Consider the following 12,632-nt stretch of genomic DNA (forward strand, 5'->3'; position numbering starts at 1 on the left):
GGCCTCTCTGAGCTTTATTTCCTCATCTGGATAAAAGAGATTAGAACAGGACTGGTGCGGTGGCTCATGCCTGTAATCCCAGCACTTTGGGAGGCTGAGGCAGGTGGATCACCTGAGGTCAGGAGTTCGAGACCAGCCTGGCCAATGTGGTGAATCCCCAGCTCTACTAAAAATACAAAAAATTAGCCAGGCGTGGTGGCGGGTGTCTGTAATCCCAGCTACTCGGGAGGCTGAGGCACAAGAGATGCTTGAACCTGGGAGGTGGAGGTTGCAATGAGCCCAGATTGTGCCACTGCACTCCAGCCTGGGTGACAGAGCGAGGCTCCATCTCAAAAAAATAAAAATTAAAAAAAGTTCATGTATATACAGCAACTAGTACACTACACTTCATTTATATGATTATTATAGAGTGAAATTTCACTAGACACCTCTCCTTCCTACTCTCCTCTGTCACCCCCCGGAAGCCGCTGCTGAATAAGCAACAGGGAGGACCTGCTGCCAGGGCTCCAGGCACCTCCCCTCTGCCCTCTTATTCAAACCTATTGTTTTCTAAAGATCAAGAAAAGCAACCAACTGGATAAATGAGGATCAGAGAGAAAGCTTTACAAGATTTTATCATTACTAGTTTATGAGAGGATTTTTCAGTTTCTTGGCCAGGGCTTCAGCCTAGACTTCAGCTCCTAGGTCCCACAGTTTTCTTCACCATATTAAATTAAAAACTGACATTTTAACATGGGAAACTATTTCCTACCATGAATTTAAAGAGTACTATCAGGCTGACCTAAAGGCCCTTCTCAAATAACACAAGATATTAAGGAATGCAGCCACAGCCTCCACTATCCTCTCCTGGAGCAATTCTGTAACACTAATGCTGCTCCAAATGTGACCAGTTTCTGGGCAATATAGAAACCGTGGGTGACCTGGAAAACTGGATGACTTCAGAAGTAGCTCAGTGAGAAGTGGTCTAATGCCCAAAGCAAAGTAAGTCATCACATCATGCTGGAACATGCTGAGATAAGCTGGAAGAGCTAGTTATATCACAATAGTAATGGATAAAACTTCTGCAGGATGATAACAGGGAAAGACAAAGAATTACATTTGATGTGGGAATTATACCAAAAAAGAATATCTAATTGGTATGTGGAGTAGAGGAAACTGGTTAATAAGTGCTTAAATAGGTAAAGAGTAGGTAGTTGAGAGAAAGGAGGAAGAACCTAAGTAGATGGAGTATTACCTCCAAACAGGGAAGGGAAAGGTAAGAGCATAAAAGGGCTTCAAAATGTTAATGTCTGCATCAATGGGCCCCAAATTGATTTCCTTTTCTTTTTTCTTTTTTTGGCTGCTCCTTGTGGAGCAGGGCTAACCCATAGGCAGCGCGTCCAGAGTAGCCATGCCAATTTTCAAATCACCCTCTCCCCCATTTCCCTTGCCTTTTCCCAATTCCACCAGCCTGATTCTGTTGTCTGTTAGCAACAAGGATCTGTCTATCTGACACTCAGAGGGGAACAATTTTCCTCGGCACAGTAGTTAGGTGACCACTTACCTTTGGCTTCACGTCTTTTGAAGGTAAGATGGAAGGCCTGGCAGAGGCGACGGCAGGGCGTTTGGGTGGGGCAGCTGGTACTAAGCCTGAAGCAAGGCTCATGGGTTTTTTATTCAACCCACCAATGGTGGTGGGAGCTGGCTGCTTAGGGAGAGAAGTGGGCTGTGTTTTGGCTTTCGATGTTGAAGTCTTTGCAGGTTGAGTGGTGGCCAAAGGCTTTAGGTTGATTGTTGTTTATTTTTTATTTTTATTTTTTAAAGGGCAACATCAAACACACAGACAAGAATAAAAACAAATTAAAAAAAGTATAAATTGCACAATTCAAAGTAAAATTATAAGCAATGAGGATAGATGCAACTTAAAATTAGCATTTCTTTCTTCTGAGCTCAATAAATAATGGAATGAAACCAGGATAGAGAAAGAAAATGGGGAATAGTTTCTTTTTCTTTTTCTTTTTTTTTTTTTTTTTGAGATGGAGTCTCTCTCTGTCACCCAGGCTGGAGTGCAGTGGCGATCTCGGCTCACTGCAAGCTCTGCCTCCCAGGTTCAAGCGATTCTCCTGCCTCAGCCTCCCAAGTAGCTGGGACTACCAGCGTGTGCCACCACGCCCAGCTAATTTTTTGTATTTTTAATAAAGACGGGGTTTCACTGTTTTAGCCAGGATGGTCTCGATCTCCTGACCTTGTGATCTGCCCGCCTCGGCCTCCCAAGGTGCTGGGATTACAGGCGTGAGCCACTGCGCCTGGCCTGGGAATAGTTCTTAATGATAGTGGCACAAATTCTGGCAGTTTGGCACCTGAAGATTTAATTCAGTAAAACAATTAACTCTTAATAATTAACTAACTTTTGGTGGCTATTCTAAAAGAAAAGCATCAGGAGGTGATTCAGCCATTATTACCTGTATTTTTTTAAAATAACTTTTTAATTTTTTGAAGACCCTGGACAACATGCTGAAACTACCTGTATCTTGATGGGACAATAGCAGCCACAGCCTACAGTGTGGCTTTTGAACTTTGCAATAAGTACTAGTTATGCATCTGAAGCCATATGATCCACCTTCAAAATCTGCATTCTCTTTTCATGAATGGATATTTCAGAATCTTTTTTTTTCTTTCATCTAACGCTGAGATAATAGCAAATAATTCAGAATTTAGTTCAGAATATTTTTGCAATTGTCCTTTTTGTTGTTGTTAAGGGAAGCTGAAACAATCTCTATAGAACTTTTTTTTTTGAGATGGAGCCCAGTGCAGTGGCATGATCTCAACTCACCGCAACCTCCAACTCCTTGGTTCAAGCAATCCTCCTGCCTCAGCCTCCTGAGTAGCTGGGATTACAGGCATGCATCACCACGCCCAGCTAATTTTAGTATTTTTAGTAGAGATGGGATTTCACCATGTTGGTCAGGATGGTCTCCATCTCCTGATGTGATCCGCCCGCCTTGGCCTCCCAAAGTGCTGAGATTACAGGCATGAGCCACCATGCCCAGCCTCTACAGAACATTTTTTACAGATATATAAGATAATAGGGTCAAAGGCTGAGATTTTAAAGTTGGTTTAGGCCACTGTGGTAAATGAGAATACAAGATATTTTCTAAGCATGTCCAAACATGAGGAAGGACAATAACAGCTCAGAAAAAAGAAATTTCATTCGTGATTCAAGCAATAACAGCAGAAGATACTCCATTTAAAAATTATGGCAGTAGAAGATAAACACCATTCTGGCACCTACCTTTGTTTTCTTCTCTGGGCTTGGTGGGAGCTCCTTGTTCGGTGGGGTGGTGATGTCATTTCCGGTCCCACTCACCACAGGCCTTCCTTCTTCTGGCCTGGCTATTCCTAAGGGGAGAGGGTGGGTGGGAATTATGCTAAGCAAACATTTTTCACACCCATTTTGAAAATACAAGGTTTAGCAAAGACAGACCACTAACTAGCACTTCATTCTGAAAAAAGTCCACAGGGTTGTGCTGCTGAAACGTGGACAAGCCTCCCAAGTTCTCATTGTGATGGAGGACAGTTTTAGATTCCTCAGATTCAGGGAGCCTGACCCTGTGGAGAAGCAGTCTAAGGGACACATGCACAAATGATCAGTGGAAAGAAATGGTCCTTTAAGTTTGGTTTCCCTTCCCTAGAGACCAAAGGGACTCTGTCTTCCAACCACTAGCTCTCCAAGCAATAGGACAAAAACCTCTTCTACCAGTCTATCTTTGGAATAAAGGTTGCTGTGAGATGGGATAAGAGCCAGAAGATCATTCAATGACTCCCTTTCCTTCCTTTCCCTATAAAGAACCACTTTATGGAGGATGTGAGATTAACCTGATCCAGTTCTAACAGTGACCCAGATTTTCAACAAGGCCAAGGAGACCCATGGAACCAGACTCAGGGCCAGAAATAAAGTCTCCTGCCTAAGGCAACATAGCCTCCTCTCTGCGGAGAGGTTACTCCGGATTTCAATAGGACTATACCTGAGAGCATTAAAATACTGTGAAATGTATAACCTTGCTGTGGGGGAAGGCATTTCTAACTGGCACAAAGTCAAGAGGCCACAAGAGATAAGTTTGACTAAAGAAAAATTAAAAACTTCAATGTGACAAAAAACAAAATAAGACAAAACACTATAATAAAAGTCAAAAGGCAAATGACAAACAGAAAAAATACTTGACCCTCATACCAAAGACAAAGAGCTTATTCTATAAATTACTCCCACAAATCAGTAACTGCTACAAAGGCCAATAATCCACTGGGAAAATGCAAAACAATATGAACAGACTTTATAGAAAAGAGATACAAAGTTTTTTGAAACTATGAAAAGATGTACAATGTTAAGTATGAGAAAAATAAAAATTAAAACCCCACTGAAATGCCATTTTATTTTTTGAGACAAAGTCTTGATCTGTCACCCAGGCTGGAGTGCAATGCTGCGATCTCAGCTCACTGCAACCTCTGTCTCCCCATTGAAACAATTCTCCTGCCTCAGCCTCCCAAGTAGCTGGATTACAAGCATGCACCACCACACCCAGCTAATTTCTGTATTTTTAGTAGAGACAGGGTTTCACCATGTTGGCCAGGCTGGTCTCAAACTCCTGACTTCAAGTGATCCACCCACCTCAGCCTCCCAAAGTGCTGGGATTACAGGCGTGAACCACCATGCCTGGCCTGAAATGCCATTTTAATATTAACATATTGTCAAAAGTCCTAAAATTTTAAAATAACTATTGAGAATAATATGGGGAAATATACTTGGTAGGTATGTGAACTGTATGACCCATAGGCAGGGCTGCCTGGCAGTGTCATTTTCTGAAAATTACAAGGACAGATAAATTCTAATCTAGAAAACCAATTTCTAGTAATTTATCCTAGAAGTGTAGTTACACACCAGCCAAATAGTAAATGTGCAAGGTTTCCACCAGATCATTGTTTCTAAAAGCAAAAGAACAACCCAGAAGTCCGTTAATAGAAAACTGGTTATTATGGTAGAAATATCAATGTAATCTCTGAATGTGAAAAAATAAAGCATGGAGAAATTCTTTTATGATTACTATGCAATGGTCTCTATTAAGTGGAAAAAAACAACAAAGCATAAGTATAATGTGAAACTATTTGTCTTGAAAAGGGATGGGGGAAAAGATATTGCAAATACACTTATATATGCATTTTAAAAGAATTTTTGAAAGGACTGTAATTAAACAGAACAACGTTTTTGAGGGAAAGGATGGGACACAAAACTGGGGAGGTTAGGAGGCTTAAAACTTTGAGAAATAATTACAGATTCATAGGAAGTTGCAAAGAAATACATAGGGAAGGTCCCTGTGTACCCTTTTACCCAGTCTCCCCAAGTGTTGATATCCTACGTAAATACAGTATACTATCAAAACCAAGAAACGGAGACAACCCACAGAGCCTACTCAGATTTTTCACTTTACATGCACTCATTTGTGTGTGTGTGTGTTTGTGTGTTTGTGTAGTGCTATGCAACTTTATCAAGTGTAGCTTTGTGTAACCACCACCACCACCTTAGCCTCCCAAAGTGCTGGGATTAGATTACCTGGCCTGGAGTGGCTGGTTACAATCAATAGGGCTTCTTCATGTTACCCCTCTATAGCCATATCTACCCCATCCCCTTTCCAATCCCTAAATATATGGCAACTACTATGTTCTCCATCTCTACAGTAACTTCCAGTACACTATATTTAAAAGAGTGGTGCAAGTAGATATCCTTGCCTTGTTCCCAATCTTAGATAGAAAGTATTCACTTATTCACCATTAAATATGATGTTAGCTGTAGGCTTTCTGTAGACACTCTTTGTCAAGTTAAATAAGTTCCTCTCTATTCCTACTTTGCTGAGAGTTTTAACATGAATGGCTATTTGATTTTGTTAAACGATTTTTCTGTGTTTACAATTTATTTTCTTCAGACTATAACAGATTACTTTTTTTTTTTTTTTGAGATGGAGTCTCACTTTGTCGCCCAGGCTGGAGTGCAGTGGTGTGATCTCAGCTCACTGCAAGCTCCGCCTCCTGCCATTCTCCTGCCTCAGCCTCCCAAGTAGCTGGGACTACAGGTACCTGCCACCACACCTGGCTAATTTTTTTTTTTTTTTTTGTATTTTTAGTAGAGATGGGGTTTCACCACGTTAGCCAGGATGGTCTCCATCTCCTGACCTCGTGATCCGCCTGCCTCGGCCTCCCAAAATGTTGGGATTACAGGTGTGAGCCACCACACCTGGCTGACAATTACTTTTGATTATTGCACTAAGCTTGTATACCTGAAATAATTCCAATTTTTTTTTTTTTTTTTTAAGAGATGAAGTCTGCTGCCTAGGCTGCAGTACAGTGGCGTGATCACAGCTCACTGCCACCTGGAACTCCTGGGCTCAAGAGACCCTAATGCCTCAGCCTTTCAAGTAGCTGGGACTACTGGTACGTGCCACCATACCTGAATAATTTACAAAAAAAAATTTTTTGAAGAGATGGAGGTCTTGCCATGTGGCCCAAACTGACCAGTCTCAAGCAGTCCTCCCACATCAGCTTCCCAAAGTGCTGGGATTATAGGCACAAACCACCATGCCCCATCATAATTTCAATCTTTTAAATTGATTCAAGTTGGTTTTATGACCCAAGATCCATCTTGGTGAATGTTTAATGGACACCTGAGAAGAATGTACATTCTGTCACTGAGTGGAATTTCTATGAGATTTTGTTGTTTGATGTAACTGTTACATCTTTACTAACATTCTGTCTAGTAGTTCTATCAACTGTTCATAGTGGGATACACAAGTCCCCAACTGTAATTGTGACTTTGTGTACTTCTCCTTTTAGCTCTGTCAGTTTTTGTTTCATATATCTTGATGCTCTGTTTTTTGGTGTGTATACGTTTAGAATTGCTAAGTTTTCTAAATGTAAGGATCAATCTTAGTGGGATTGATCCTTTATTCTTTTCTCCAACATCTACTTTGTCTGATATTAGTATAGTCACTCCAGGACAGGTAATCTTTAATCCCAGCACTTTGGGAGGCTGAGGCAGAGGATCACTTGAGGCCAGCAGTTTGAGACTAGCCTGGGCAACAAAGTGAGACTTCCTCTCTACAAAAATCTAAAGAAAATTAGCAGGGCATGGTGGTGTATGCCTATAAGACTCAGATACTTGGGAGGCTGAGGTGGGAAGATTGCTTGAGCCCAGCGAGTCAAGGCTGCTGTGAGCTATGATCAGGCCACTGCACTCCAGCCTGGGCAACAAGAAAAAACAACTCTCTCTCTCTCTCTCTCTCTATATATATATATATGCATAAATAATCATTATATATAGCTACTGCTACTTTAAAAAATTGTTAACATGATATATTTCTTTCCATCTTTTAACTTTCAACCTACCTATGTCCTTATGTTTGTTATGCATTTCTTGTAGATAGCATATACTTGGGCAATTTTTTTTTCTTTTTAAGACAAGTGTGATCATGGCTGACTGTACTCACTGTAGCTTCTACCTCCTCGGTTCAAGTGATCCTCCTACCTCAGCTCCTGAATAGCTAGGACCACAGGCATGTGCCACCATGCCCGGCTAATTTTAAAATTATTTGTAGAGATGGGGTCTCCCTGTGTTGCTCAGGCTGGTCTCGAACTCCTAGGCTCAAGTGATCCTTCTGCCTCAGCCTCCTAAAGGGATTACAAGCAGGAGCCGCTGTACCTGGCCTACTTGAGTCATTTTTTAAAAATAATATACTCTTCCAATCTTTGTCTTTTAATTGTAGTACTCAGACCATTTGCTTCTAAAATAATTCCTGATGGCCAGGTACAGTGGCTCATGCCTGTAATCCATTCAGCACTTTGGGAGGCCGAGGTGGGCTTATCACCTGAATTCAGGAGTTGGAGATCAGCCTGGCCAACAGGGTGAAACCCCATCTCTACTAAAAATACATAAATTAGCCAGGCATTGTGGTGGGCGCCTGTAATCCCAGCTACTTGGGAGGCTGAGGCAGGAGAATCGCTTGAACCTGGAAAGTGAAGGTTGCAGTGATCTGAGATTGTACCACTGCACTCCAGCCTGGGTGACAAAAGTGAAACTCCATCTCAATAAATAAAAAAAAAATGAAATAAAGTAAAATAATTACTGCTATGTTAGGGCTTAAGTCTGATATTTTATTTTTTATTTGTTCTCTCTTTTTCTCATTTCTGTTTCACTTTCCTGCCTTCCTGTTGGTTACTTGAACATTTTTAATCTATTTAATTTTCTTTTTTCATTTTTTCAAATTACATCTCACCCAAGGTTACCTGAACATTTTTTAGAATTCTATTTTTATTAAAAAAAAGCTTTTGAGTATATTGCTCTGTATAGTTTTCTTAGTGGTTGCTCTAGGTATTACAATATACATACAACAAACTGGTATCAATGTTCTACTACCGTTTTTTTCTCTAGAGATGGGGTCTCACTGTGTTGCTCAGGCTGGTCTCAAACTCTGGGCTCAAGTGTTCCTGCTGTCTTCAGCCTCCTGAGTAGCTGGGACTACAGATGCACACTGCCACACCCAGCTATGTTTTACTACTTTGAGTGACCTACTGGAACCTTACTTCCATTTAGGATCCTTTATTTTCTCCCTACTTTAATTTTTTTTTTAAAGACAGAATCTCACTCTGTCGTCCAGGTTGGAGTGTAGTGGCACAATCTCGGCTCACTGCAACCTCTGCCTCCCAGGTTCAAGTGATTCTCATGCCTCAGCCAACCGAACAGCTGGGATTACACGTGTGCGCTACCATGCTTGGTTAATTTTTCTTTTTATCTTTAGTAGAGATGGGGTTTCGTCATGTTGCCCAGGCTGGTCTCAAACTCCTGGCCTCAGGTGATCCACTCACCTTGGTCTCCAAAAGTGGTGGGATTACAGGTGTGAGCCACTGCGCCCAGCCCTAAGATATGTCTTAAGTGTTTCCTCTTCATAGATTAAGCACTACATCAGATGGCATTACAATTTGTGCTTCAAATATGATTTATGACTTTAAAAAATTCATGAGGAGATAAGTCTATTATATTCCTTTTTTTTTTTTGGAGACCGAGTTTCGCTCTTGTTGCTCAGGCTGGAGTGCAGTGGCATGGCTCACCACAACCTCCACCTCCCAGGTTCAAGCAATTCTCCTGCCTCAGCCTTCCTGAGTAGCTGGGATTACAGGTATGTGTCACCACGCCCGGCTAATTTTGTATTTTTAGTAGAGACAGGGTTTCTCCATGTTGGTCAGGCTGGTCTCGAACTCCCGACCTCAGATGATCCACCCGCCTTGGCCTCCCAAAGTGCTGGGATTACAGGCATGAGCCACCATACCCGCCTATTTCCATATTTTTACCCATTCCATTGTTGTTCTTTTATTTCTGAAATTCCAAGCCTCCTTCTGTTACCATATCTTATTTTTTTGGAGAGCCTCCTTTAGCCATTCTCTAAGGGTATGTCTACTAGCAACAAATTCTTAGTTTTCCTTTATCTAAAAATGTCTTTTTTATTTATTTCCCCTTCATTCCTGATGGATTGTTTTACCAAATAATTTGCAGTTGACAGTTCTTTTCTTTTGGCACTTGAAAAATGTTGTGCCACTTCTTTTTGCATTCCCCAGTTTCTGATAAGAAACAGGCTGTCATTTAAATGCTGTTTCCTCAGCACCATAAGGAAGGTTAAAAAAAAAATTGCTGTTTCCCTAATGCATCATATCTCTTTGCTTGTTTTTACAGATTTTTGTCTTTAGTTTATAAAAGTTTAATTATGAAAAGTCATGGCATGATTTCTTCGCATTTATCCTATTTGGTATTTGTTCAGTTGCTTGAATCTGTAAGTTTTGTCTTTTGTCAAATTTGGGATGTTTGTTGTCATTATTTCTTTGAACAGTTGTTCAGCCTTGCATCCTTGCTCCTCTCCTGCGATTCTGATGATACAAATGTTAGATATTTTGTTATTGTCCCATGGGTCTGAAGATATGTTTTTTCCTTGTAGACCATTTTTTCGTCTGTTGTTCAGATTGAATAAATCCTATTGATCTGTCCTCAACTTCACTGATTCTGTCCTCTGTTATCTGCAGTCTGCTGCTGAGCCCATCGAAGTTTTTAATTTTAATTATTATATTTTTCATATTGACAATTAACATTTGGTTCTTTTTATGTAACTTCTATTTCTTTACTGAGGTTTTTAGTTTTCATTTGTTTCAAGAGAATTCATAATTGCTTGTTAAAGCACTTTTATGATGCCTGCTTTAAAATTCTGATTTTGTACTTTAGCATGCAATCACCCTGTTTATATTTAGTCTACAAGTTATGACTGTAGTTCTGATGACAATTTGGTTTCTAGAGCCCTTGCAATGCATTTATGGCCTGTTGTGTTTTGGTTCTGCTAAGATTCTAACTAATCCCTTTTGGTACTGCCTGAAAGGGCTGCAGGGACTTACCTGGGTCACCCAGTGTCAGCACATAGGGGCTGAGTGATGCTGGAACCATAGAATAGAGAGAGCTTCCTCTGGACTGCTCTCTGGCTGCCTGGGACCCAGGCAGACCTCCTGTTTGATCTCTGCTGGGGTTGCTGGGAGCAGGAAACACCTACCTCGGGGGCTTTCTCTTGCTAAGGGGAAGGAAGTAGAGGTTTTGAAACCTACGAAAGTCTCCTGCCCCTGGGTAGAGGATTACAAGACACCAGGGCTATAGAAGCCACTGGTGCTGTTACCTAGTAGGGGACAGGCCTCCCTGCAGTTGCTGGTGATGTGGGCGGACCGGGCCTATAGCTTCTGCTGAGTATGGAGTGGACAACAGGAAGGCCCTTATGGGCTGCATTGACACTGTACCTGCAGGCAGACTGAGCCCACTGCTGGGGATGGGTAGTGAAACAGGGCTCACCATTAGGTCTTTGCTGGGTTTTTTTCTTTCTTGTTTTTTTGGCAATAGAGAACAGATTTTCTCTATTTGTTTTCTTTTTTCCTTTCCTTTTCTTTTCAGTCTATGCCTGTTGGTAATTCCAGGTTACAGGCCTCTCCAGTGCCCAGCCAGGGATATGTAGGAGACAAAAAGAAAACCCAGGGGATGGACGCAGTGGCTCATGCCTGTAATACCAGCACTTTGGGAGGTCAAGCAAGGAGGATCACTTGAGGTCAAGAGGTCAAGGCTAGCCTGGGCAACATAGCAAGATCCCATCTCTACCATCAATCAATCAATCAATCAATCAATCAATTCATCAGTCCCAGGGAATTCACTGTATTGCCATTCCTCAAGTCCTGAGATCCCTACCAGGTTTGCCTTCTTTCTACCTCATATTCTTTTATGGAATTATCTTCAATTATTTCCAGACTATTTAGTTGTATTTACAGGGGAGGAGCAGAAAACAATGAGATGATACCATCTTGTCTTGGTAGGAGGTTTTTGTAATGGAGAGCACTTTGTACTTTTTGATGTTTGAACCATATGTACTTTTAGTCAAAAACTGAGTATTTTTCTAGTTTTAAAATGTAATGGGGAAAAACCACAGCCAACAACTGTGCAAATCTGTTAACGCCTTTGTTCCTTTTTTTTTTTTTTTGAGACGGAATCTCGCTCTGTCACCCAGGCTGGAGTGCAGTGGCGCTATCTGGGCTCACTGCAAGCTCCGCCTCCTGGGTTCATGCCATTCTCCTGCCTCAGCCTCCCGAGTAGCCGGGACTACAGGTGCCTGCCACCACGCCCAACTAATTCTTTGCATTTCTAGTAGAGTCGGGGTTTCGCTGTGTTAGCCAGGATGGTCTCGATCTCCTGACCTCATGATCCGCCCGCCTCGGCCTCCCAAAGTGCTGGGATTACAGGCGTGAGCCACCGCGCCCGGCTAATGCCTTTGTTCTACAGCAAGCTCAAAGAAGATCTTACTTGTGTAACTAGCTGCCACTGGCCCCAGACCACTATAAATATTTTTCAATAAGTTCAGCATTTTTCAGTAAACAACATATTTCATAAAGTCGCATTGTCTATGATACAGGCATGCAGTAACTCGACCTATACAAATAAATGTAACTGTGCATAAGCAGAAACTGCTTTCTCTCTCCCAGAAGGTAGCTCTCACCAAGCCCTTTCCCTTGTCTCATGGATATATAAGGCAACTTCTTTTTTGTTGTTTGAGACCTGATCTTGATCTATCTCCCAGGCTGGAGCACAGTGGCATGATCTTGGCTCACTGCAGCCTTGTCCTTTTGGGCTCGAGCAATCCTCCCACCTCAGCCTCCCAAATAGTTGGGACTATAGGTACATGCCACTATGCCCACCTAATTTTTATATTTTTTCATAGAGATGGGTTTTTTGCCATGTTGTTCAGGCTGGTCTCAAACTCCTGGCCTCAAGTAATCTGCCTGCCAAGGCCTCCCAAAGTGCTGAGATTACAGGCATGAGCCACCAAGCCCAGCTATCAGGCAATTTCTAGAGACCACCACCCACATATCCCCAGAGTTTCACAAAAGCAATGTCTGAAGTGGAACTTATTAACTCCTTCAATGAACTGTGCTCTTCTGTTGGGTCTTTCCATTACCTATACTACCACTGGCTGGGAAAACCAGCCTCACATCACAGCATGACCTTCAATTCCTTTTTCTCACACACCTTCCAAATTCCAGTT

At 41.8% G+C, this 12,632-nt stretch overlaps 1 protein-coding gene across 49 annotated transcripts in view; it reads right to left on the bottom strand.

The window, feature by feature from the left end:
* Positions 1-12,632, bottom strand: part of MAP4 (microtubule associated protein 4) — a 233,577-nt gene that overhangs the window by 23,216 nt on the left and 197,729 nt on the right. For 34 of the 49 annotated variants that reach the window (XM_063703775.1, XM_063703778.1, XM_063703771.1 and 31 more), the window contains 2 exons: positions 3,272-3,378; positions 1,544-1,759 (listed from right to left, as the gene is read on the bottom strand). In XM_063703775.1, coding sequence (XP_063559845.1) covers positions 1,544-1,759; positions 3,272-3,378 — 323 coding nt within the window. The remainder of the gene's footprint in view (positions 1-1,543; positions 1,760-3,271; positions 3,379-12,632) is intronic. The other 15 variants (XM_055382294.2, XM_055382293.2, XM_055382296.2 and 12 more) reach the window with 1 other exon arrangement.

Source organism: Gorilla gorilla, chromosome 2 (assembly GCF_029281585.2).
Source record: "Gorilla gorilla gorilla isolate KB3781 chromosome 2, NHGRI_mGorGor1-v2.1_pri, whole genome shotgun sequence".
Lineage (NCBI taxonomy): Eukaryota > Metazoa > Chordata > Mammalia > Primates > Hominidae > Gorilla > Gorilla gorilla.